The sequence below is a fragment of the Scomber japonicus genome, chromosome 5, assembly GCF_027409825.1.
Source record: "Scomber japonicus isolate fScoJap1 chromosome 5, fScoJap1.pri, whole genome shotgun sequence".
NCBI classification, from domain to species: domain Eukaryota; kingdom Metazoa; phylum Chordata; class Actinopteri; order Scombriformes; family Scombridae; genus Scomber; species Scomber japonicus.
In genome coordinates this window covers 2,375,168-2,400,873 of record NC_070582.1, presented here as the reverse complement: position 1 = coordinate 2,400,873, position 25,706 = coordinate 2,375,168, and the positions used below count along the sequence as shown (strand labels likewise).

Here is a 25,706-nt window from a genome sequence, read left to right as displayed (position 1 = left end):
GTACTTGGGAATCATCTTAGACTCACATCTAACATTTGATAAATAAGTGAATAATATCCTAAAAAAAAGGTTGAATCAAATGTCAACTGCTTCAGACTCATCAGAAAGTAACTACATGACCCGTTTTATGGGTGCTCAAGCACCCCTAAATTTGATCTAAGCACCCCTAAAACTAAGTCATTTATTATTGTATTTTTTTCCCCTAAAACTTATTTTATACAACTTTAATTATTTTGCGAGCCTGTATGTTAGAGATGGGACAAACACTCATGCAACAGGTTCAAATGGTTTTATTTGAACAGGTTTAATGTACTTTGGATAGTTCTGTCATTAATATGGTGTTTCCCTCAGGGCTCATTAACTATTTTAGGGTCCTCTCTGTAGAAATCTGATTTATTCTGAACCATTATTATTATACATTATAGTAGACCGCTCTACTATGTATTGATGTAATTTATGTTATTCAGTGAAATGAATTATTTAGCAGAGGGTTTGAACACTTGCAGGGCATTGTATGAAAAATTCTTATTAGGAGTTGAGCCCCTGTAAAGGTCTGATCCTAGAATCACCCCTGTGAAAAAGTATTAAAATGTCATCATTGAGACATAATTATAGAGGTTAAGGACATATTACAAACCAAATGACCATTTATTGTAATCATAGCCAACACTTTTTGTCAACATTGTCATACTATGTGTCAACACCGTCAGACAGAAAACCTGACCGTGTTGATAAAAACACACTTTTTTAGATGACATGCATGAGCCATATACAGAAGCCATCTTGTTTTCTTTCTGTTGTTAGCTACCTCTGACTTCTTTTTAAATTGCTTACATTTATTTTATCATTTAGAAGAATTCTCCAAATACAAAAGAGACAGTGTTGGTGCATCATGGTTGTGACATCAGCAACATGAATAAATATGTAAAATTTATTGAAAAAATAATAAACGTAGAGGAGCTTGTTTGACTTTGTTTCATTTATCAGATGTGTAGAATGGAAAGCGGGTCCTCAGGAATACAGCTGACCATGTCGTTGCCTGATTGTATTGCTTATTTATAAATATCTTACAGTGTTGACAAAAACTTGGGACACATTTTTGGCAAGCACAAAATTGAAGTAAATAATTTTGAAAATGAACAGATTTTAGTTTTTAATGTTTTTTTTTTCAATTCATTCTTTCATCTGATATATATATTATACATTTCAAATATTTCTCACAGTTTCATATCAAATCAAAACAACACATGAAAAAAAGTTATATTTGTGTAAAACATCCTCAGATAATCAACCCTGATACGTTTAAATAACAGAATGTGATTAATGTTTAAAATAGATTGTCAAATTCTTAGTGGGAGATGTTTTTGCCAAAGTCTCAAGAATCAGTGCATGACTAAAAGAGAAACAACTGTAGCAACTCATAATGTAATAATGGCTCATAATGTAATAAAATCTTGCGCACATAACGTAATAACGCTGTTGCGCATAATGTAACAATTTATTACATTATGAGCCCAACTATATAGCAACTCATAATGTAATAACAGCTCATAATGTAATAACAGCTCATAATGTAACACTGGCTTAAACTGTGACAAAAGTGTTGTATTATGACCATTTTTTTACCGTTGCCGTTCCTGCAGGGTGAAAGGACTTGCTTTCACCTCTGTGATTGTCTGTCTGTATGTAAGCAGAATCACACAATTTCTGCAAAACGTGGTGGAGCATTAAGTCCATAATGTGCCACACCTGCACATTGACTACTCAAATTCACCTACAGGCAGAGGTCTGTGTTTGTCTATGATTTGTACATAGGTGGCACTACAGTAATAGGGTGGATAAGGGAAGAGGGAGGGGACTGTAGTTCATGTAGTTTAAGAACATTTTCTATTGCTACAATAAATGCAGAAAACAGTAACTTCTACATTTAAAAACACATTTAAGATGGTTATTTTCAAATAGGTAAATTAACACTCTTTCCATCACAGCCTGATGACGACCTTAGAGTTAAAATGTTGCTGTTTTTTTATTGTTGGTCTTTAATGCCAATTCAATAAACGCTTTTAAACATTTTCCTGCTACTTACATGTAATAATGTAACAATGATACAAGCAGCATGTTCATTCAACATTCACTTTATATAGAAACTGGTGAAACTATATACTCAACATGAACCAGCTCACTGAGCTCATAACTTCTTCAGCCTGTCAGGATACCCAAGTAAAAAAAAAACACAATTTAATTAATTATTGACGTGATTTAATTAAACAATTCACATAAATAATACATAATCATAAATTATAGTTAGCCAACAAAAATCTAGTCCAGGGCTCCATTTGTCAGGCACTGTTCATGCCCATGATCACACAGATCAGGGGCTGAACAGGTGAATGGTGATTTAGAAAAAAAAAAAACTTTATTTCTTCCAATGTATGTCAGTTATATGGAACCATCCAGAGGATATGTGTCGAATCACAATCCATGCAGTAAACCACCTGGCATTTTGGCTGAAGAGCTGCCTGATGTTGGTTGCAAGGCCACTATTGCGTCCAGCTGCTTTATATGAGCCGATTATTACATTATGAACTTTTATTACATTTAATTTATTACATTATGAACTTTTATTACATTTAATTTATTACATTATGAGCTGTTATTACATTATGAGTTGCTACAACAACACTGCTGTCACACCTAAAACCCCTGAAAACACACACTGGCATTTTATTTTCCTTTCTTTCTTTCTTTCTTTTCTTTTTTTCTATTTTAACTTTTTTTAAAGCCTCCTGTGGTCAGGTGATGTAAATCAGTGTTTAGCTACAAACACTAAATTCAGTGCATCTGCTGCCCGTGCGTAATTGTATGTTACAGTTCCAATGCTATTGTGATGTCCATGTCAAATCACATAAAGTGAATATGATGTGACAGCTGTGGTGACACTAAACTGCAGACATAAGGATGATGTTTATGAGGTCAAATCCCCTTCACATTTATACATTCACATGTTTTCACCTATTCATTTTAAACCATAGTTAACACTTTAAAAACATACTTTCAAACATTCAAATCTTAGTTTGAATCTTTCCAGTTTTGATGGGATTTGACCTCATAGATTTTGATGCTGATCCACACTGAGCATCTTGTTGAGCTTCATATTTAAAACATATTTATTAAAACATTCAAAATCCAACACTGGCTGATTGACTCTGACCTTCTTAAACATTTGATCTTCATCTCAAATGTAACCTTTATGTTCATTTCAATACAAGATTGAAGTTTTAAAATTTTATTGTCATCTCATCATAGTTGACAGGAATTTGCTTTAGTGTGCTGACATCAAACAACATTTATGTTTTCCACATTATTAAACAATGAAAACTAGATTCAGTATCTGCTTGTTTCAATGCTTTATGATGATATGTGATGTTTGTACTGAAATATGAAAGTAAAGATGAGCTGATTTTTATGGCTTCGTCTTTCCATAAAATAGAAATATTGTAGATGTCTGGAGAATAAATATGTTGACATTTCTCTAAAATCCATCCTGACATATTTGGTATCTTTCTAAACTTTTGGATGTTGAGCAGAATGTGAAATTAATGTCAGTGTTTTAACTAGTGTTTGTCTGCACAACATGAGTTAGTATAGATGGAGTCAGTGGTGGAGCTGCAGAGTTTAAGAGGTGAAGTCACTACGTCTTTATTAAAGTAGCAGCATGTTGTCATTCATATTAATGAGAGCTCTTTTTCACTGTCTGGATTTGACTGTTTTTAACCTGCATCCTGTTGGCTTCAGCTGTTTGGAGTTTATATTTTATAAACTTCTACATTCAATCAATCAATCAATCAATCAATCAAGCTTTATTCATAAAGCACCTTTCAAACTAATAAAATACAATTCAAACAGTTTTACAAGTGACTGACAAAATGTAGGATGTTAAAATGGATTAAGAGACTAATGGACACCAAAACAATTAAAAACAAAAATGTGTTAATTGAACAAGACAATAATAAAAAAATGAGTAGTTAATATTGATGATAAAATATGAATAATAAGAGATAATACAAACAATAAAAATAACAAAAACAACTAAAACTGTAAACTACTACACAAAATACATTAGTAAACTAGGAAAATGATAATAAAATACATATAAATAATAAAACCATGAAATGATAAAACAGGACATAAAGCCAGACTAAACAGATGGTTTTTAGTTGATGTTTAAAAATCCTTCTATTTTCAGCTCCTCTCAGATCCTCTGAAGGCTGTTCAGCAGCTTCTAAACCTTCTTCACATCTCAACACATTATGAAACACTGAATGATTTCAAACAGGAACTTTGTCTTCTAAACTCACATTTTTTATTCTTTATTCAGATTGAGGTACTGCAGGTTGTCAGAGATCAGCTGTGCTTCTCTGGCCTCAGCTCTGAAGTGCAACCCCTCCCATCTCAGAGTGCTGGATCTGAGCTACAACAACCTGCAGGATTCAGACATGAAGCAGCTGATTGATCTTCAGCAGAGTCCAGACTGCAGACTGGAGACTCTGAGGTCAGTAGAGAGTTGGAGTCAGTCTGTGCTGGTTTCAGCAGTTTATTATTAAACAAAGTCAGTATCAAAGCAAAGATCCAGTATTTCCTGGTGAAGCTCCAACCTTCTCAATGCTGCTTTCCTCAGTGAAGCTGTGAGAGGAGAACGGTGACAGGCTTCAGGATTGGACAGAAAGACAGAGAGAGAGAGAACAGTCAGCCAATCAGATGAGCCAGAAGCTTGTTGTGATCATGTGTTTGAGTCGATGTGAAGACGACTGTTGTTGTTGTGTTGATGTCTGCAGGAAATAAAGCTGGATTACAGCTGACAGCCTTACAAGATGTATAGAGACAGTGATCCTCATCATCAAATCTGATCTCAAAGTGTTTGTTCTCTCATTTCAACAATAAACTATTGATCAGTTCATCTTTGTCAGAGCTCTAAGATCAGTATGAATTTCTCTGTTTCTGCAGTAATGATGTGTTCATGACTCTCAGCACTTTATTTCCTCTGTGTACTTGAGTGAAATCTGCAGAGGAAACACACTTGATAGTAAAAGTGTGTGAAGGTGTGTGAGCTTGGAGCTCAGTGTGTTCACTCCAACACGTTAACATGAGAGCTGAAAGGAAGCAAGCTACACTGCACAGCTGTTCCACTTCTGGTCTGAACAGGACTGAAGTCCCTGCTGCTCTTTATACTGGATGTGCTGCATCACTGACTGACAGCTGATGAAGTGAGTCTCACTAAACACTCATTTATCTCCTCTGTTCTTTCTTCTTCTCTCATCAGATGGAAGTGGCAGTAGTGATCTGAGTCAGAGTGAGAGTGAACATCCAGGAGTGTTGAGAGAGGATCAGCTGGATCCTGATGATCCATCTGGAGTCTGGATCTCGATTTAGTCGTCTTCACTTAAGTCTCTTAACTGACTACAAACTGAACTGTTATCTCTGGATTTAGCTGAAGTCACACTTTACAGATTTGTCTACATGAGCAGTTTGATGCAGATAAAGATAAAAACAGGTGTTATAAGTCAGACTGTGAGCCTGGGCTCATATTTATCAAGCGTCTCAGAATCACACTGAGAGTTAACTCCATTTCTATCATCACTTCACTGCTTACCTGTTTGTTTACCATTGATTTGAAACATTTGATTGATCACTTTTAAAGACTCCACATTACATTTCAGAGAGTCTCAGTGTGTAAATATTAAAGTTACCCAGCTTTTATTGGCATGATGATGATGTCAAGATGAATCATTTATATCTCATAACTATATTCAACAAATCATTTGCATCAGTCTGTAAGTAAATCTGGTGTTTTTACCAATAATTATATCAAATAGATTTGTAGGTGAGTTCATGTGATCCAGTGTAACTCTCTGTCTGAGGTTTTATTGCCTCTTTTGTAAATAAAGTGACATAGCTTTGCTACAAAATGAGTCCTTACTTTTTGTATATTCTTCTTTTTCTACATTGGAAGTATGTAGAAACCAAAAGAACACATGAGCACAAATAGACAACAAGACAAAAGAGGTCAGAGCAAGAAGAAGAAAGAACATACATTATATTTAATCAAGAGACAACAACACTTCCTTTACAGTCCCACTGTCCAAAGGTCAGATCACTGTATTTGCTTTCTTCTGCTGTTATATTTCCCTATTGTTTCTGTTGACCACACTACTAAGGAAAAAAGAAAAGCTATCACAGGAACATAAACATGCTTCTTTTTGATTCTGAGAGTTCAAACATAATAAAATACTTCTTCTAAAGCTCTCTTAAGTAAAATTAAAACAGCTTTTTGAATCTACCAGTACACAAAAAAAGCTAAAAGAAAATCATTTTATTTTTTCCTTACATTATTTAGACATTTAGAGTTTAAACTGCTGCTGCATTCATGTAATTAGATTCAGTATGAGACTATTTGTACAGTTATTTATGGAATTCAAGTCCTGATGTGTCATCAGACTGAAGTTTATAATAAACTCCACCAGAGGGCGCCCTCAGCTCTCACTTATTCCCTACAAACACTGGTTTAGTGTTCATATCACCTGCTCAAATATAAGTAAATGAAACAAAGCTTTACATCACATCACCTTATACACTGTGTATTATTTGACATTAAAACATTCCCTCCTCCATTTTTGATGCATCTCTTTTTTCCCAAACTTGTGCATTTTGCAGGTGTTTGGTTTATAACTGAGAAGAGTTCACCACCAATAAATCAACTATGATCCCGATCTACTTCTAAGACATCAGGAAGTCCAGTCTTTTATTAATCAGCAAAGACAGTTTAGTGATTTGAAGAAAAACAATGTAGAAAAAGATATGATTGATGGAAGATTGATTAAAGCTGAACTAATATATTTCAGATGTAATGTAGCTGCAGCCTGATACACAGTCAGATTCCACTTTATCATCATTAACACTTACATACTGTTCATATTCTGACCTGGCTTAACTATTCCTTTACAATTACTGTCTAAATGTTGAACCCCAAATGTATTTTATGTTCATGTTTTCTTTACATTCGACATTATTATTATAGTGAAGATACATTCACAATCACACTATATTATGTTATCTAAAATGAGAACGTAACAGCCATAATTATTTCTGTTATTTTATGTAAAGTGACAATATTTGAATACGGTATAAAGTTTCATGATTTACTGTTCATAAGTCACATTATTAACATTTGACATTTTTTCAGGCGAGAAAGCAACCATGTAGATTCCCCACATGCGATCAGTTCATCCAAATAACGCCTGTTTGTAAATCTGCTGAGACGTTTTCGGACATGTGAAAAGCCGTGACCAGCCGGTGTTTCGGTTTAACGGTCGGCGCTTCGTGGACGCGCATTGTCATGGCAACGGCAGAAACAACTGCGCTGGCTGAGCAACATGGCGGAGTCTGAAACGTCTGCTGCGGTAAGTTAGCTTCAGTTTGGGAAGCAGCATTTATTGCTCTGAAAGTAAAGGTGGTATGTGTTGTAGTAGCAAGTGTTATAATAAGCCTGGCGGTATTTAACAAAGTGTTGAGACCAAATACTTATTAAAGCCAAAGTCAAAGCGGAGGAGTAGCTTAGCCGCTGTAGAAATGACGTTAGCATCGTTGCTAAGGTTACTAGCTTCATAGTAACTAACCTCTACTCTACCGTCAGTGATACATGTCACGTTAGCGGTTTATTGAGAATATTAAAAGATCTAGGAAGAAAGCTTCATACAGCAGCCTACTCTGACATTATTTATATTATTAATATCAGTTAGTTTCATCCTGTTAAAAAGAGAAAAGAGCAGATAAACGGGAGGAGTGACGTCACACAGTGGCGAGTTATTTAGAGGGAAATAACATGATGTATGTCTCCTGTAGTAAATAACATATTTATACCAAGTTTACAGGTAATATGATGTTATTTATGTGTCATTACTATCATGGTGCAGCTCTGTTCCTGGCGGGGGAGGAAGAGGTCAGAGGTCAGAGTTCAACCAGTTCAATGAGCCTGAAAGCAGGTGAGCTCCAGGTGAGCAGATGCTGCAGGCTCACAGACTTACAGCTTTCAAAGTGTTTACAGCCACGAAGACCTAGAAACACAGGTTGGCTATCACAATAAGATGATTTGGAGTGATACACGGGCCAAAATGCTATGTTATCCTCCTCTCTCCTACACACACACCTGTTTATGTGTACAGTCAGACACATCTGTTGTTGTTTGTCTATTAGTCATAGTGGTAGTACAATTTATAACTTTTCATTGATTAACTTGTTGATTAATAAGTTTTAGCTTTAAAGAGAAGCATGTTTGTGATCATTGTGCATATGTTATTATGTACATATAAATATAATAATGAATAAAATGAACACACAGCTTCTCGTCCTCCATGTCTCTGTACCAGGGTTATTATAGCTTTTAAATGTTCATTACTTTTTACTTTTATTTCGTTTTTTACTTTGTTTGTTTTCTTTCAGTGTAGTTGTAGTGAGTGTAACAAGTGATGAAGTAGTTGTAGTAGTTGTGTAGTTTGAGTGTTTCAGGTATTAGGGGGAAAGCCTTGATGAGGATGAAATAATGCTGACACTGATGAAGGTTTGCTGTGTTTCTGACTGTGAGCTTTACGTTAGCTGTCTCCTGCTTCTCTGTCAGAGCTTCCAAGCTGGACTTTCACATTAGTGGGATTTTTTCCTTGTAGCATTTATCCCACAAATGTTCCCATCACTCTTCATCACCATCATCATCATCACTCTTCTTCACCACACTTTTACTTTTATCTACTGCGGGTCGGAGTCTAAATGTTCTCATGTTGGGCTGTGTGTTGTTTTCTGCCTGGAACTTCTTCTTCTGTCTAGAAAATCATAAAATGCCATCAAGCAGGCATCCGCTCTGCTGCCACCTGCTGGCACTAGTCTGTTATCTCAACAAGTCAAACTGAACAGGACACTGTCAAAATTCCTGTCTTCCTTCCTTCCTTCCTTCCTTCCTTCCTTCCTTCCTTCCTTTCTTCCTTCTTTAATCAGTCAACCTACAGCTAATCATCTGAGCTGTAACTGATCTGATATACTGTAGCTGTTTCATTACCAGTAATTAAAACATTTTCACATTATTATTATTATTATTATTATTTTTATTATTATTGATTTTTGATTACGATTCTTCTCAATATCACGTACAAACATACAGAGCTGCAGTCAGGACTCGTCTCTGTTTCTCTGAGAAGAAGAAATAAAGAGAGAGCATCAGGACTTTGTGTCACACAGCAGAGTCTCTGTTAAACACTAGTGAGTACAGCTGATCATATTTACTGTAGTGATGGACAAACCAAGCTTTCTGAGGCTCTCCATCAATATAAAGCAGCTGTGTTGTTGAAAATGCTTCACTGTTTCAAAGCATGTGATTCAGTGGAAATGGCGCCATCTGCTGGACAACTTTGACATTGCTCAGAGGTGATTGAACAAACTGTGATCAGCTGTTCTGACACAAAACTTTGTAACTCTTGAGTTTCTAGTCTCAGGTTTCATCAACCAGTTCAGATTTGCAGTCAGAGTTTGTTAAAACTGCTTCTGGAAAATAACTGTTTTTAGTTCAATGAGGAAGTCTTCATGTCTGTGTTTGTAACGGAAAACATTAATTAACTTTACAGAAAGCTCTTAAATTAAATTCACAGTTCGCACTTTAAGCTGGAAGTGAATCCAGAAAACTCTTTAAACGACTTTACTTGTACTTCTCACACAGATATGTTTGTCTTTATATCCTTGTGGGGACCCTCACTTACATAACGTAATGCATTCCCACAACTAAATGTCTAAACCCAATTCTAACCTTCACCTTAAAACCAAGTCTGAACCATCAAACTCTGAAGTAGTGAGGAGCCAAAATGTCCTCATAAAGATAGAAAGACACACACACAAAAACACACACACGTGACTTCCAGTAAAGAAGAAGGGTGGGGCAGACAGGTATGCAGTTGAGGTGAAACACTCCATTTTACAGTCAGTACGCAGAAGGAGGAAAACCGTCTGAGGCAGGTGAGTGTTAATATCAGGACTGTAAATAATGATTTCTGTCATTATTGATCAATCTGATGATTAGTTTTCAGGTGAATCATTTAGTTGATTAAAAATGTCAGAAAAATATGAGATCAGAGAGTTTGAGGTGTTCAGAAGTAGTTTCCTGTTGTTCTTTTCCTGGTTTCTGCGTCCTCACAGTGATGTAACGTGTTATGAGGCTGATTGTTAAATGTTGGTTACAGTTTTATAGCTGATATAGTTTCAACATTTAGCTCATTTTCTTTAATTTGACACAAAAAATAATGTAAAATAACATGGTTATATATAATTGTTAAAAATGTGAATACTTAAAGAAAGTGTTGATTAACATATACATATATATATATATATATATATATATATATATATATAATATAATATTGTTTTAAGTATACACATTTTTAACAAATATATAACTCACTGCTGCCTCTAAATAGAGAGAAGTCACAGTTAAGAAGCACACACATGTTTATCTGAAGTCTGTTGGATTTAAACCAGAGTCAAAGTTTCTCTTTGTGATGACTAGAAAACACACATGGTTGTAGTTAAAGTCATGTAAACTAATAAGAAGCTACTAAGTTGAGAGGCAGGACTGGGTTTATTATACTGTGTATTTGTGTGTGTCTCCAGTGTTACTGGTTTACCTCTCAGACTCCAGAAGATGAAGAAAGAGGAGGAAGAGGAGGAAGAGGAGGACGGAGCAGAGTCTGTAATATCCAGCTGTGTGTCTATGAAGAGTGACTGGTCTAATGAAGTACCTCCAAACTTCAGTAATGAACCTGGACCCTCAGACACAAAGTAAGAGACTGTTTCTACTGTAAACTGACCTGAAGATGATTCAGTTTGTCGTTTCAATCTACATTACAAAATTATTCTTATACAATTTGGTGTGATTTATTTTATTCCCTCATTGATTTTTCTGTTATTTGAGCATTGACTGCATTATTTCTTTCATTTAGTGGAAACGGTGCTTGATTATAGTTATGAAATATTTATTAGTTATGTAGCGACTATTTCTAGACTTAAAGTAATCTTTCTTTTCTAAACTTGTTCTGTAACTACATAATAATGACAACTGGAGATTGTTTACGCGTTGAGCTCGGCAACGGTAAAACACTGTTGCCCCACCGTCGCTCATTTATTTACTTTTTCACATAACAGTACAATAAAACACTTCCTGAAACTACGGATGCCTCACAGGGCAAAACTACAGAAGCCATCTAAGGCAAAACAATTATCAGTGGTAAAATGCAAGCCTTAATCACCAAAATGTGAAATTATAGTTCTCAAAATTTAACTGAAATATATTTCTTTCACGTAAGACAACAAGTCATTCTATACAACAAAAAAGACAAATCATAACTTATAAATGGCACTTACAAGTTGCTTGAACCAATATTTCACACAGGTTAAGTAACAGAGGACAGATATGAACATAAATGTTCTTGTAATGGGAATTCTTATTATTCATCTTCTCTGACACAAATGAGCAACTATGTCATATCATTAGTTGTATGTGTGTGTCATAATCTGCTGACCATGACACCACTTATGTTACATGAAATGCTGATTGTATCATCATGTATGTTATAATCTACTGACTAACCATTGTCCTGATTGTACACACATTATGACGTGACTATTGTGCTTACATTTTTCTGATGATAGAACAAGTTCATCCTTTCACAAGATAATGTATTGTATATAATCTGACTATTGCCTCTGCTCTGGGCTCGCTGTGCCATCTCACACTTGAGACAGCAAGGAGTCCGTCTGCAGACGACTGAATAAACTATCAGAAAGACAACGAACAACGTTGTGCTTCTTGATAATAAATACTGCCAGAACACTCTCATTATTGCATCAAGACCATGTGATGTGTTTTATGTTAAATCTGCTCTCTCTCTTTAAAACAACTAATGATGTGTTTCAAACATTTGTTGTTTCCACAGACAGAGAGCAGAGTCTGTAATATCCAGCTGTCTGTCTATGAAGAGTGACCAGTCTAAAGGTCTTCCTATATTCTTCAGTAATGAACCTGGACCCTCAGACACAAAGTAAGAGACTGTTTCTACTGTAAACTGACCTGAAGATGATTCAGTTTAATGTAATTTTATAATCTACATTATTAACACTATTTTTATATAATTATGTGATGTTTTTGTTGTTTGAGCATTGACTGCATTCATTATGATGAATAGTACTAATAAGAGTTCAAGTTCAAGTTCTTTCTGCATTCTGATAGTGTTGCTGTAGTAGCTGAGGTCAGATATGTGTTTTCCAGTCTCTCTGAATGGAGTAGAGGTAATTGTAGTCAGAGGTTGAATATTGTGAACACTGTTGGATGGAGGACAAAGGCCCTGAGTGGCGTCTAAGTACTGTTTTTATCTGTAGACCAGTACACTAAATTCTGTGTGCTGTAAATGTGTTGGATCTGCCATATTTGGGCATGGCTCAACATGTGGCATTATCTGTGTAGGTTCCCCAGAGGACAGAAACTTTTGAAGAGAATTGAAGGGAGCATCAGAACATGACATACTGATTATTCTTTTACTTCTCCTTGATCATATAAATAAACCCTTTCAACACGAGACATCCTGGACACCTACATACTCTCTCCACTGACGTATGGGCTGCATAATTAGAAATCAACAGAAACATTAGATGTTAAAAACTATTTATACAAATATATCCAGATTGCAGATGTTTAAAACATGCAGGAGATATGAACATAACAGTTGTCTTTATTAAATCATGACGCTTTGACACGTTTTATATTACACTGGCTCTTTACAACAACTAATGATGTGTTTCAAACATTTGCTGTTTCCACAGACAGAAAGCAGAGTCTGTAATATCCAGCTGTCTGTCTATGAAGAGTGACCGGTCTAAAGAGCATCCTCTAGTCTTCAGTAATGAACCTGGACCCTCAGACACAAAGTAAGAGACTGTTTCTACTTTAAACTGACCTGAAGATGATTCAGTGAGACGCTTTCATTAGGGTTGTAGTGTAGATATGAAGGAAAGAAATAATGAAGTAGCTTCCATTCAGCTGTAATCTCCAACAGATCTTCATGTTCATGTTAACCAGAGACAGAGACAGGGCTGCTATTGCTGTTTGATTTTCCAGTCAATAAATGTAAAGTAGCAGCAGGTAACCCAGGGTGATATTTACTAAGGATTTACTAACAAGTCAAACTGTGTCTGTCCTTATTTACTAAAGGACTGCAGCAGCAGGTACAATGTTTGGTCTCATGTAATACAGACTGTGTCTTAACGTGTTCCTGTTCAAAGACACTAAATATGGGAGGAGGTCATGTAAATGTATAGAAACAGCCTGCTGCAGCTGATTTATCACTGCAGACTGACCACTGCAGCAGAGGAAACTGAGTCTGATGTTTAACGTTTGGGAAAAGTCAAATGTGTCAAAGTGTTGTATCACACTCACACAGAGGGAGAGAGACTATAGCAGAAACAGAGAGAGAGAAACATTCATGAAAAGATGCATTATGAAGATATTTAGCAGAGCTCTCTGTTCAGCAGCACAACTCAAAGAGCAGCAGTCTGTTATTTTTCACTAGTGGACTTTTCTGTTTGGCTCAGTTTCCTCCTGCTTATTGTTCCTGACTTTTAATGGCTCAGAGTAGCTTAAAGGAGTCTGTGGAGTTTTCTTGTTAACAGACTAAAGTCATGTTCACATTGACTTACTTACCAAAACACATTGTGTGTCTCCTTGTGGTCTAACTAATGTGTTGAATCCACTTCCCTCCTCATCAAACATCTATTTTAAATCCTGCATTGTTTACATCCATGTTTACTAGCTTGCAGTCTTCTTCTTCTCTGCCTTTGCTGGCACATAGTTGTCTCTGTCTAATTAATGTGCGTAAATACTGACAGTCTGGACTGTTTGTGTGGGGAAAGAGCTGCATGCAGCTTGTGAGCTGTCGGTTGGCCTCCACTAATGTCATGTGACATAAAGAATGTGTTCATGTCCACAGAGAGAGGAAGAGGAGGGCTGTTTCTGTGGAGGAGCAGCTGTCCTGCTGTTCTTTGTGTCAGATAGCCCTGAAGGATCCAGTCTCTACCAGCTGTGGATACTGGTTCTGCAGACAGTGCATCACCTCATACTGGGACCATCATCAGAAGACTACTGATTCATCAAAAGGCCCCTTCTGTCCCAAGTGTAGGAAAAGATCCAGAACCAGACCTGAACTACAGACAGAGAGTCAGACCAGCACTGTACAAAGTAAGACTGGAGATCTGTCTGCTGATGTCATCATCTCTGAAAACAGGACAGGAATCTACCTCCTTTATCCTATTGAACATTAACAGTCACACTGTTAATGTTTCTGTTTCATTCTACCTTTTTTCTTCTCTTTCAGCAGAAAGTGGTCTGCAGGAGGTTTTAGATGAACATCAGATCAGTCTGAGCAGCACATGTGAATGTGTGACTCAAGGAACTGATGAAGCAGGAAGTGAAATCCTCCTCAACAGCATCTACACTGAGGTCTACATCACAGAGGGACAGAGTGAAGAGGTTAATACCCAACATGAGGTGAGGCAGCTTGAAAGAGCTTCCAAGATGAAGACCCTCCATGACGCTCCAATCAAGTGTCAGGACATCTTTAAAGTCTTACCTGACCAACAGGAAACTGAAGAGGTTCATACCCAACATGAGGTGAGGCAGCTTGAAACAGCTTCCAAGATGAAGACCCTCCATGACGCTCCAACCAAGGATCAGGACATCTGTGAAGTCTTTAAACACATCAGAGTGGTTCTGATGAACGGTGTCGCCGGCGTTGGAAAAACCTTCTCAGTGCTGAAGTTCACTCTGGACTGGGCACAGCGCTCCACAAACCAAGATATCAGTCTGCTGATTCTGTTCTCGTTCAGGTCGCTGAACTTGATCAAAGATGAGCAGTACAGTCTGCTCATGCTGATCCATGTTTTCTATCCAACATTACAGAAGCTCACAGCAGAGAAGCTCGCTGTCTGTAAAGTTTTGTTCATCTTTGACGGCCTGGATGAAAGCAGACTTTCACTGGATTTCAACAACAGTGAGGTCGTGTCTGATGTCACACAGAAGTCATCAGTCAGCGTGCTATTGACAAACCTTATTGAGGGGAAGCTGCTTCCCTCGGCTCTCATCTGGATAACTTCCCGACCTGCAGCAGCCAATCAGATCCCTCCTTCATGTGTGGGCAGGGCAACAGAAGTACGAGGCTTCACTGATGACCAGAAGGAGGAGTACTTCAGGAGGAGATTCAGTGATGAAGAGCAGTCCAGCACAATCATCTCACACATCAAGACATCCAGGAGCCTCTACATCATGTGTCACATCCCAGTCTTCTGCTGGATCACTGCTACAGTTCTGGACCATATGTTGACTACAGACCAGAGAGGAGAGCTGCCCAAGACCCTGACTGACATGTACTCACACTTCCTGCTGGTCCAGACAAAGAGGAAGAAGAACAAGTATGATGAGGGATATGAGACGAGTCCACAGGAGCTGACGGAGGCTGACAGGAACCTTCTTCTGAAGCTGGGGAGGCTGGCGTTTGAACAGCTGGAGAAAGGAAACATCATGTTCTACCAAGAAGACCTGGAGCAGTGTGGTCTTGATGTCACAGAGGCCTCAGTGTTATCAGGAGTTTGTACAGAGATCTTCAAAAGAGAGAGTGTGATCTTCCAGAAAATAGTCTACAGCTTTGTTCATCTGAGCGTTCAGGAGTTTCTGGCTGCAGTCTACATATACCACTGTTACACCAGCAGGAAGACAAAGGTACTGAAGGACTTCCTGGGAGAATACTACAGTTACTCATCTCAGAATTACTACAGGAATCACTCCTGGGGAAAAGACTACAGGTACTCATCTCTGGATGACTTCCTGAAGAGAGCCATGGTGAAATCTCTCAGAAGTGAAAATAGCCACCTGGACCTGTTTGTCCGCTTCCTTCATGGTCTCTCTTTGAAGTCCAACGAGAGTCTCTTAGGAGGCCTGCTGGGTCAGACAGACAACAGTCCAGAAACCATCCAGAGAGTCATCAACAACCTGAAGGAGATGAACAGTGGTGACATCTCTCCTGACAGAAGCATCAACATCTTCCACTGTCTGACAGAGATGAACGACCGCTCAGTACATCAGGAGATCCAAGAGTTCCTGAAGTCAGAGAACAGATCAGAGAAGCAACTCTCTGTGTTCCAGTGCTCAGCTCTGGCCTACATGCTGCAGATGTCAGAGGAGGTTCTGGATGAGTTTGACCTGGAGAAGTACAACACATCAGAGGAGGGAAAACGGAGACTGATCCCAGCTGTGAGGAACTGCAGAAAGGCTCGGTAAGTCCAGATGTGATTATCAACATTATAAAGCTGCTTTCTCATCTGAAGCATCAGTATTACAGTAAAGATTCACACATGCACACTATAAAAGTGTTAAACATGTGTTACACCTGCTTGTTGCCAAAGTTATACATGAGTAGTGTTTCACTACAAGGAGAACCTGCAAGCACATTCACACGTGTCAAGATATCCTCATCACAAGTCAAACACACATTTCTATTAACAGTCATGTTGTTATTTTCCTGCTGATGAGGATATCTGGACACATATGAATGTGATTAGATGATGTCACTGGACATTTAGATATACAGTATATATCCTTCATTTCCCTCCAGTGGGTATCTGCATGAGGAAGACCTGTAGTCGCTGGAAATGTTCCAGTTAAATGAAATGGAGCTGTGATTCCAGTGTGTGAGTTCTCCTTGTATCACAGTTGAATAGATTTAGTATCCAGCACCGATCCCACTGAGGGTTTGTGGATGTGCACACCAACACTCTGACTTAGGCCGCGATCAGCTGCGAAGCGCCGAGGAACGGAGCTACTTTCCTTTCAGCGCCCATGTTAATCAGTGGTGTCGTTAACATTTCGGCGTCTAGTCTATCCTCTCCGCGTGCTGCAGCCGAATGTGTCGAGCCAGGCAGGAAGTCAAACAAATCAACAACGAGAGAATCCGGTTTTCTAAATAAAGCATGTCAGAATAAAACTATTTTCAATAATTAAACACCCCGTTTGACGAATGCGGTGTGTGTGTGTGTCTAATCAGAGCACAAGATGAACACACACAGGCACATGTACATACACGCATACATGCATACACACACACACACACACACACACACACAAAAGAGAGAGAGTGGGGTGTTATAGACACGCAAACAGAGGAGCTAAGGAGCAGAGCCGCTTGCCGCTGTGAACTTCACTTTATTGTTGGTGTGTTTTTAGTAATAATATTAAAATAATTAATGATTGATAGATTAATATACTATACTAGAATATAATATACTATAAAACATATATATAGTATACTATAAATAATATAATATGTGTTTAGTCAACAGGCTATAATATTATTAGTTTTTATAGTGAGGTGATTGGAGTGAGAGTTTGTAACACCCCTACTAGATAGTCACATAAAGCAGAGAGGAATAAAGTTGTGGTGAGTGAGAGCTGAACTTAGTAGAGCCCGACTCACTCAGAGCTGAGAGGAACATAAATAGAGCCAGACTGTGACAAGGCACAAAGTCACATTTGATGGAAGACAGATTTACACATTTCCTCTTTCCTTCAAACATAGAAGCTACTGGCCTCAATTATTCCTTCACATTATGACACATTCTCATCATAACATGGATTATTAAATCAGGAATTACAAGCATAATATCAATGAATGCAGATGTAAATAATGAATAGATTTTAAAAAGTAGAAATGTGTATTCAGTGTGTGAGCAGTTACAAACTGGTGTGATGGATCTGTTCCCAATATAACCTGCAGATGTTTGTCAAACAGTTGATTTGAGGAGAAACATGCAGAGATATTTCACCTTCTCTTTTGTCATGTTGGAGGACATCACTACATCACTGTGCTGGCAGTGCAAACTGTACACCCTTATTCATGTTTAACACTGCATCACATTTAAAGTCCAGCACATCAAAAGACACTAAAGAGCTGTTAACAGCTGCAGACTGACAGCTGACGTCACTTCAGATGATGCCTGAAAGGAAAAGACATCCAAAAACATGTTTCCTGGATTCTTCTTCTCTCACATCTTTTCCTGCAGCTCTCCCTTGTATCTTAGGAGGGAGGGACTAAGGACACAAGGATACGACTCAAGTGAGCAAAGTGTAACCCCCGGTTACCAAAACACTGAAATAAGGTCAATTAGATTAATTAGAAATTGAAAGAGAGAAAGGTGAATGTATGTAGATATTATATTAATAATCAAATTAATTAATTAAAAAATAATAATAATTAATTTTAAACTGTATTAACATAATAACAGTTGAACCACGCTCTCTATCAGAGCAGCACCTGATCCAACTGAAGTAAAAGAAATAACCTGAAGCAGTCACAATTCTGCTGCTCTTTGCTGAAAATCTCTTCTTCATCCTCCTCATCTTCCTCTTCATCCACGTGATTCTCGTCCTTCCCTCTGTCCTTTTAGTCCTCTTCATCATCTTCATCATTTTCCAAACTGTCTATCAATGTGGACTTTATAGAAGCCTAAATGCAACTTCATTTTCTTTCCCTTTGTCTGCAAGATGAAACCAAAACAGAGAGTCCCATTAAAAAGTGTGCAGTACAGCAGCAGAGAGAGTGAGGAGACTTACTGAATAACTCAGCTTTGATTTGAAGGGGAAATCACAACATGACAAGTTTACATTACTTTCATTTAGCAGCTTTTGTCCAAAGTGACTTACATTTTTTTTTACATACACGTACAGTTTAGTATTCAGTGCGTTGCTCAAAGACACTTGGACATGTGGGCAGAAGGAGCTCAAGTTTCAAACCATCAATTTTGTGATTAATGTCCGACCAGCTCTGCCAACAGAGAGAACTGAGCTAGTCGTCACATCTCAGTTTGTTTAGTCATCAAAATGCCTAAAATCTATATTTAATATTAAAAATGTGTTTTATACATTATCTGTCATCACAGACTTGTTAAATGTGGACTCTCAGAGACTCACTGTGAAGTTGTGGCCTCAGCTCTGAAGTGCAACCCCTCCCATCTCAGAGACCTGGACCTGAGTAAAAACAACCTGCAGGATTCAGCAGTGAAGTGTCTGTCTGCTGGACTGGAGAGTCCAAACTGTAGACTGGAGACTCTGAGGTCAGTTCACTGACTGTCTGTTACTATTACTACTATTTACTACTATTATTGATCTTAATGTTTAACAGCTGAAACTAATTTATGTACGTACATAACTTACATCCATGAAGTTCATTTTATTTCCATACTTTCATTGTGTTACTGTACAAAGTTTAGTGTGTAGTTATAAAAGATGATTCTTAAAGAAACTGTGGAAAATGTTCACTGTTAGTTGTTAAATTAATGTTTATAATTTTAGGTAAAGAGTCACATCTGTATGAAGATCCTCTCAACTAATATCTGTTTGAAACTGATAAAGTTTAATTTGAATTGATGAAGGATAAATATTTCTTTATTATATTCTTTAATGTGTTTTAATGAATAATGTCTGATCATTGATATTGATCCTTAGAACGCACATACATACACACACACACACACACACACACACACACACACACACACACACAGATCAATGCAGGTGATTAAAGTATTTTATGACTCAGTGTTGACATGAATATGTGTCTGAATGTTGTGGTGACATTTGAATTATGTGTGTAGAAGGCTGACATGATGATGATCCACAGTAACACAAAGACAAAGTCACTCTGCTCATTTTAGGTAAAACTTCTACAATCAGGACAAAATACTGTTGAACTATACATTTAAAACCTGAACACATCTGATTGGATTATAAATTGATTTAAATCTACATATTTTATTCTTTATTCAGATTGAACAACTGCAGTTTGTCAGAGATCAGCTGTGCTTCTGTGGTCTCAGCTCTGAAGTGCAACCCCTCCCATCTCAGAGAGCTGGATCTGGGATGGAACATGCTGCAGGATTCAGCAGAGAAGCTACTGTGTGATCTTCTGGAGATTCCAGACTGTAGACTGAAGACGCTGAGGTCAGGCACATTTCTTACTCCTGTGCTGAGATTAATATGATGTGACAGTTGTGGTGACACTAAACTGCGGACATAAAGTTGATATTATGCTGATCCACTCTGAGTATCTTAATGGGAAAAGTCTCATTCTTATTTTAATGATCAGTAATCAATTATTGAAATCAAGAGATCAATCTTAGCATTTGTACCTTTGCTCAGTGAACATGTGAACATGTGCACTGTGCTGTGTGTATGCAGAGGTTACTTGTTGTAAATGGTTCAGTTAGAGCAGCATGATGTTTAAAATGTCGACTTTGTGGAAATCAATTCATTACGATGTGCCCAAAAATCTGATTTTAAGTTTAATAATGTAGATGAACTGCTATATTAGCTGCTAGCTGCTATATTAGCAGCATTGAGTCACGATAGTCCTGTAAAAGGAAGATTGAGGTAGATGAACTTGAAAGAAACAGCAGGAAGTAATCAGGGAGAAAAAAGAAGAAAAGAAGAAAAGTTTCAGTTCCAGTGATGATAGTGAGAATGAAAGAGAAATCCACTCAGCTGGAATAAAATGAACAGGGAGCGAGGACAGATTCTGACTTCTGTCAAACAAACATGGAGTCACAAGTTGGGTTAAGATGACGTCAACTTAGCAGATGTTAAAAGAAGTGGATTGATCATTGTTGGATGTGTCACAGACACACCTGAAGAAGCTGTTGGAAATATCTGAGTTAGATGATTCCCAAGTGTCATGTTTCCCACTTCATAGAAGAGTTCCAGTAAAGGGCGTTGTTGATGGAGTAGCGTATGTGGTGGATGCAGCTAGATTTAATGAGTGTAACAGAGTGGTTGACAGTCATAGAAAAATCAGGATGAGTGATGGAGAAAGGTGTGAAACACATCTGTTATGTTGCATTTTGAATCACAAAGTATTGTTAGATCATATCAGTTACCCAGTAAAGACTTCTGTTCCCAAACACATTCAGTGCAGACGCTGCTGGATATTTGCACACAGCTCACTGGTGTGCACACATGATTTGGGGATATGTGAATAATGTGGAGTAGACACGTGCAGCAGCAGAGAGAGTGAAAAACAAAGCCAAGTGTAATGAGGGTGGGGGAGTCATGAGGCAAGCAGAAATTTCAAAAATCATCTGAATTAAAATGAAACCTTTAAAATGTGAATGAATAACTTCCATCTGAGGACAGTTCATAGTATTCCTAACCCTAACCCTAACCATTAAATACCTCAGCATACACATTACAAAGGATAATAACTCACTTGATTATCTCCATATTTGGAATAATGTAGATCAATATAAATCTGATCTGAACTCTTGCTCACAAACAGACTTCTCTATTATTGGCTGATTTTTTTCTAATAAACATTGAGTGTATTTAGAGATTAATTTACGCAGATTACTGAATGTCACTTCCCAGAAATGCAATAAAAGCTATAAACCAGGTTTCATTCTATTTGAAAATCACACTATATTAGAAAATGAATGATGATGAAGAGTATGAGGAAGGAGGCTAAAAGCCTTTGACATTGAGTGTATTAATATTACTATTAAAACAAAATGAAAACAGTTCATGGTTTCATATCTGAGGAAACATTTGGATCAAACTAGGAGGTGTTAACCTTCTTCTGAGATATGATGATGAGCTAAAAAAGCTCCTATTAAATGATCCACATTTCATCAACAGGTATTACTGTATTGGAAAATGATTTAAAGCATCATTTTAGTTCCCATAACAGCACATTGTGGAATTAGAGGTTTGTGGTATTTAGGAATAAATCCTTATTTTAGACAAACTGCGTGGAGAGAGGAATGTGGTCTGTAATGCTCTTAGTGGAAAATATTGCAAACATTACAACTTCTGAGACTTTTAGTTTAACATTGAAATGAGCGAAAACAGTTTGATAATGTTATCAAAGCTATCCCATAATCTATCATTATGATGTCTTATAACTTGCATCAAAGTCATGTAAATCCACATCTTCCTAAACTTTTGGTGAATGGACTCGCTGTCACTCATCTAAAATGAGCCAATAATCCAGAAAGCCTTTGTCAAGGAATTATTTCCCTTTCCATCAAACACAAACTCAATGTTACAACATTTCACTAAGAATGAAGCTGAGAAATGAACAACAACATTTTTTAAGTTTCCAATTGAAGTGAAAATTATTATTAAAGATTATTAATGGGTTAAATCCTTTTTTATAACAATGATTTAGATCATTAGAATTAGCACCTCCAAATCCGAGGCCATGGTCCTCAACCTGAATAGGGTGGAGTGCACTCTTCGGGTCGGGGATGAGATTCTGCCTCAAGTGGAGGAGTTCAAGTACCTCGGGGTCTTGTTCACGAGTGAGGGAAGGATGGAGCGTGAGATCGACAAGCGGAACGATGCGGTGTCTGCAGTAATGCGGACTCTGCACGGATCCGTCGTGGTGAAGAGATTTACCAGTCGATCTTCCTTCCTACCCTCACCTATGGTCATGAGCTTTGGGTATTGACCGAAAGAACAAGATTGTGGGTACAAGCGGCCGAAATGAGCTTCCTCCGTAGGGTGGCTGGGCTCTCCCTTAGAGATAGGGTGAGAAGCTCAGTTATCCGGAGGGAGCTCGGACTAGACCCGCTGCTCCTCCACATCGAGAGGAGCCAGATGAGGTGGCTCGGGCATCTAATCAGGATGCCTCCCGGACGCCTCCCTGGTGAGGTGTTCAGGGCACGTCCCACCGGTAGGAGACCCCGAGGAAGACCCAGGACACGCTGGAGAGACTATGTCTCTCGGCTGGCCTGGGAACGCCTCGGGATCCTCCGGGAAGAGCTGGACGAAGTGGCTGGGGAGAGGGAAGTCTGGGCTTCCTGCTTAGGCTGCTGCCCCCGCGACCCGACCCCGGATAAGCGGAAGAGGATGGATGGATGGATGGATAGATTTAGATCATAACAGCTGCTCATTGTGTAATGAACATATTGAAACAACATTTATTTATTGAATGTAAACTTGTTAGTGTCTTTAGGGAAGATTTGCATTACTGCTTATTTCTTCTATTTCACAATTTCTCTGAATTAAAAGAACATTTAGAAAAAATTATAAAAGATGGATCACATGACTTCGATATCAACATCATCATTATTCTCTTATTGTTGTTTTTACAGAAGAATAAATTCCTGAAAACACAACAGAGTTTCTACATATCTCACAAGGAGCTGTACCCAAATAGTTCCTGATGTCTGTGCCAGCGATGTGTGAATGTGACTTGTAGTGTAAAAGTGCTTTCAGTGGTTGGAAGACTAGAAAGGTTTTCTATAAGTGCAGTCCATTCTCCATTTATTGTCTTATTTCATGTTCATTTGTTCTTTCTTTATTCCTCCTCTTTAGTTTTCTATGTAATAGTTGTGCTTGTCTGCTGTTTGTAAAGACGTGTTTAATATTGTTATCAAGTTTTGTCTTTCTAAAGAATGTGTGCAGCTTCTCCACTTGAAAGAGAAAGATCCATCTACTCAGAGTTGAATTTGATTTCACTCAATGACCAAACAGCTTTGCTTTGTCTTTTTTCTTCTTTTTCTTTGCAGAAGTTCAGTTTGACAGTTTGACAGTTGTATGTAATTGGTTGTAAGGCATTAGCTGTACTTCATTAGTTTCATTAGTCTCATTAGGCCTTTCATTAGGTGAAACACCTTTAAACAAAGAAAAGATTATTAATACTGTATATGCTATTGCAAATGAATAAACATGAAATAAATGTAAACAGGAAAATATCCACATTTACTAATATTATGAAATCCCAAAGTGTCCTATTTCCTTTAAATTATACATTAAGTGTAAATAAAGTTACTCTATGTTATAAATATTAAGCTTCGCATCAGGTAATGAATGAATTTTAGTACATGTTAATGTTTACTGCATTTTAACATTAATGTAATATTTTACTGTCATATTCATTCAATGTAATATTTAAATCATAAATGTTTTAAATGATGTAGCTTTTAAATGACACTGTTTTTAAATCAATCTTCGACACATGAATTAACCAAATATCACATTAATAAATACTCTCGCAATCAACAGATTAAAAATATCAATCATCAAGTTGCATTTAAAGAGTTAAATCATCAGCCAACCCCGAGTTCAGCTGCAGTAATAATTCTCTGCAGACACTCTTTAAAAGTTTACCGTCTTACCAGCTGCCTCTCTGCTGATTGTAGATGTTTCTGCTCAATACACAGGTGAGGTCCTCCCGACTCTGTGTCGGTTTTTTATTAAAACAACTGAAAAAGAAAAAACTTTTAATTAAACAAGACCATAATAAAAAGTGAAAAGTTAATACTGATGGTAAAATATAAATAATAAAAGAAACAAACAATAAAAATAACAAATAAATAAAACTGAACTACGACACAAAATACATTAGTAAACTCGGAAAATTATACTATAATAAATGATAATGATCAACCAGTAAAATGTTGATAAAATAAAATAGAATAAAATGAATACTGATAATAAATCGTATTAATATAAATAATAAAAGCATAAAATGATAAACAGTACATAAAGCCAGACTAAACAGATGGTTTTTAGTTGATGTTTAAAAATCTTTCTATTTTCAGCTTGTCTTAGATCCTCTGAAGGCTGTTCAGCAGCTTCTAAACCTTCTTCACATCTCAACACATTATGAAACACTGAATGATTTCAAACAGGAACTTTGTCTTTTAAACTCACATCTTTTATTCTTTATTCAGATTGTGGTTCTGCACTTTGTCAGAGACCAGCTGTGCTTCTCTGGCCTCAGCTCTGAAGTGCAACCCCTCCCATCTCAGAGAGCTGGATCTGAGTCACAACAAGCTGCTGAAGGATTCAGGAGTGAAGCATCTGTCTGCTGGACTGAAGAGTCCAAACTGTAGACTGGAGACTCTGAGGTCAGACACCATTTCTTACTTCTGTGCTGAGATTATTGAGGTTGACAATGTCAAGTACTTGGGAATCATCTTAGACTCACATCTAAAATTTGATCAACAAGTGAATAATATCCTAAAAAAAGTTTCAATCAAATGTCAACTGCTTCAGACTCATCAGAAAGTATCTACATGCCATGATATTGTCACAGCTGTCATACTGCATCTCTAAATGCTCACAAGCCTCACAATCAACTATAAACCCATCATATCACTATATAAGCAGCCAATCAAAATCCTGGACAAAGAACCTGAGCCCACTGAGCTGAAAATGCAGCACAATGTTCATGTTTTCAACAGAGGTGTTACATCATGGCTAAAAGAGAAACTGCACTGCTGTCACACCTAAAACTCCTGAACACACACACTGGCATTTTATTTTCCTTTATCTTTCTTTTTTTTCTTTCTTTCTTTTCTTTTTTCTATTGTAACCTTTTTAAAGCCTCCTGTGGCCAGGTGATGTAAATCAGTGTTTAGCTACAAACACTAAATCCAGTGCATCTGCTGCCTGTGCATAATTGTATGTTACAGTTCCAATGCTATTGTGATGTCCATGTCAAATCACATAAAGTGAATATGATGTGACAGCTGTGTGACACTAAACTGCAGACATAAGGATGATGTTTATGAGGTCAAAT

The 25,706-nt window shown here is 37.4% G+C and overlaps 3 protein-coding genes across 3 annotated transcripts in view; all 3 read left to right on the top strand.

Annotated features, from left to right (window-relative positions):
* Positions 1–5,449, top strand: part of LOC128359172 (NACHT, LRR and PYD domains-containing protein 12-like) — a 28,552-nt gene extending 23,103 nt beyond the window's left edge. Inside the window, exons 4-5 of the mRNA XM_053319609.1 lie at positions 4,379–4,552; positions 5,321–5,449. Of these exons, the coding sequence (XP_053175584.1) occupies positions 4,379–4,552; positions 5,321–5,336 (190 nt within the window). The 3' untranslated portion in view covers positions 5,337–5,449. The remainder of the gene's footprint in view (positions 1–4,378; positions 4,553–5,320) is intronic.
* Positions 5,450–12,035: 6,586 nt separating this feature from the next.
* On the top strand, positions 12,036–15,192 carry LOC128358981 (RING finger protein 39-like). The gene is made up of 5 exons (XM_053319387.1): positions 12,036–12,128; positions 12,907–13,011; positions 14,070–14,317; positions 14,454–14,462; positions 15,155–15,192. The coding sequence occupies exons 1-5, from the start codon at positions 12,061–12,063 to the stop codon at positions 15,190–15,192; spliced, it is 468 nt and encodes a 155-aa protein (XP_053175362.1). The 5' UTR covers positions 12,036–12,060.
* Positions 15,193–16,199: 1,007 nt separating this feature from the next.
* On the top strand, positions 16,200–20,378 carry LOC128358980 (ribonuclease inhibitor-like). The gene is made up of 4 exons (XM_053319386.1): positions 16,200–16,407; positions 19,066–19,239; positions 19,952–20,125; positions 20,363–20,378. The coding sequence occupies exons 1-4, from the start codon at positions 16,295–16,297 to the stop codon at positions 20,376–20,378; spliced, it is 477 nt and encodes a 158-aa protein (XP_053175361.1). The 5' UTR covers positions 16,200–16,294.
* The last annotated feature ends 5,328 nt before the right edge of the window (positions 20,379–25,706 follow it).

Bases quoted from the DNA above. Each gene is read 5' to 3' on its own strand.
- LOC128358981 (XM_053319387.1), top strand. From the start codon at position 12,061: ATGAAGAGTGACCAGTCTAAAGGTCTTCCTATATTCTTCAGTAATGAA. The intron at 12,129-12,906 runs GTAAGAGACTGT...CTGTTTCCACAG, and splicing joins CCTGGACCCTCAGACACAAA to ACAGAAAGCAGAGTCTGTAA. The intron at 13,012-14,069 runs GTAAGAGACTGT...TCATGTCCACAG, and splicing joins CCTGGACCCTCAGACACAAA to AGAGAGGAAGAGGAGGGCTG.
- LOC128358980 (XM_053319386.1), top strand. From the start codon at position 16,295: ATGCTGCAGATGTCAGAGGAGGTTCTGGATGAGTTTGACCTGGAGAAG. The intron at 16,408-19,065 runs GTAAGTCCAGAT...CTGTCATCACAG, and splicing joins AGGAACTGCAGAAAGGCTCG to ACTTGTTAAATGTGGACTCT. The intron at 19,240-19,951 runs GTCAGTTCACTG...TTCTTTATTCAG, and splicing joins TGTAGACTGGAGACTCTGAG to ATTGAACAACTGCAGTTTGT.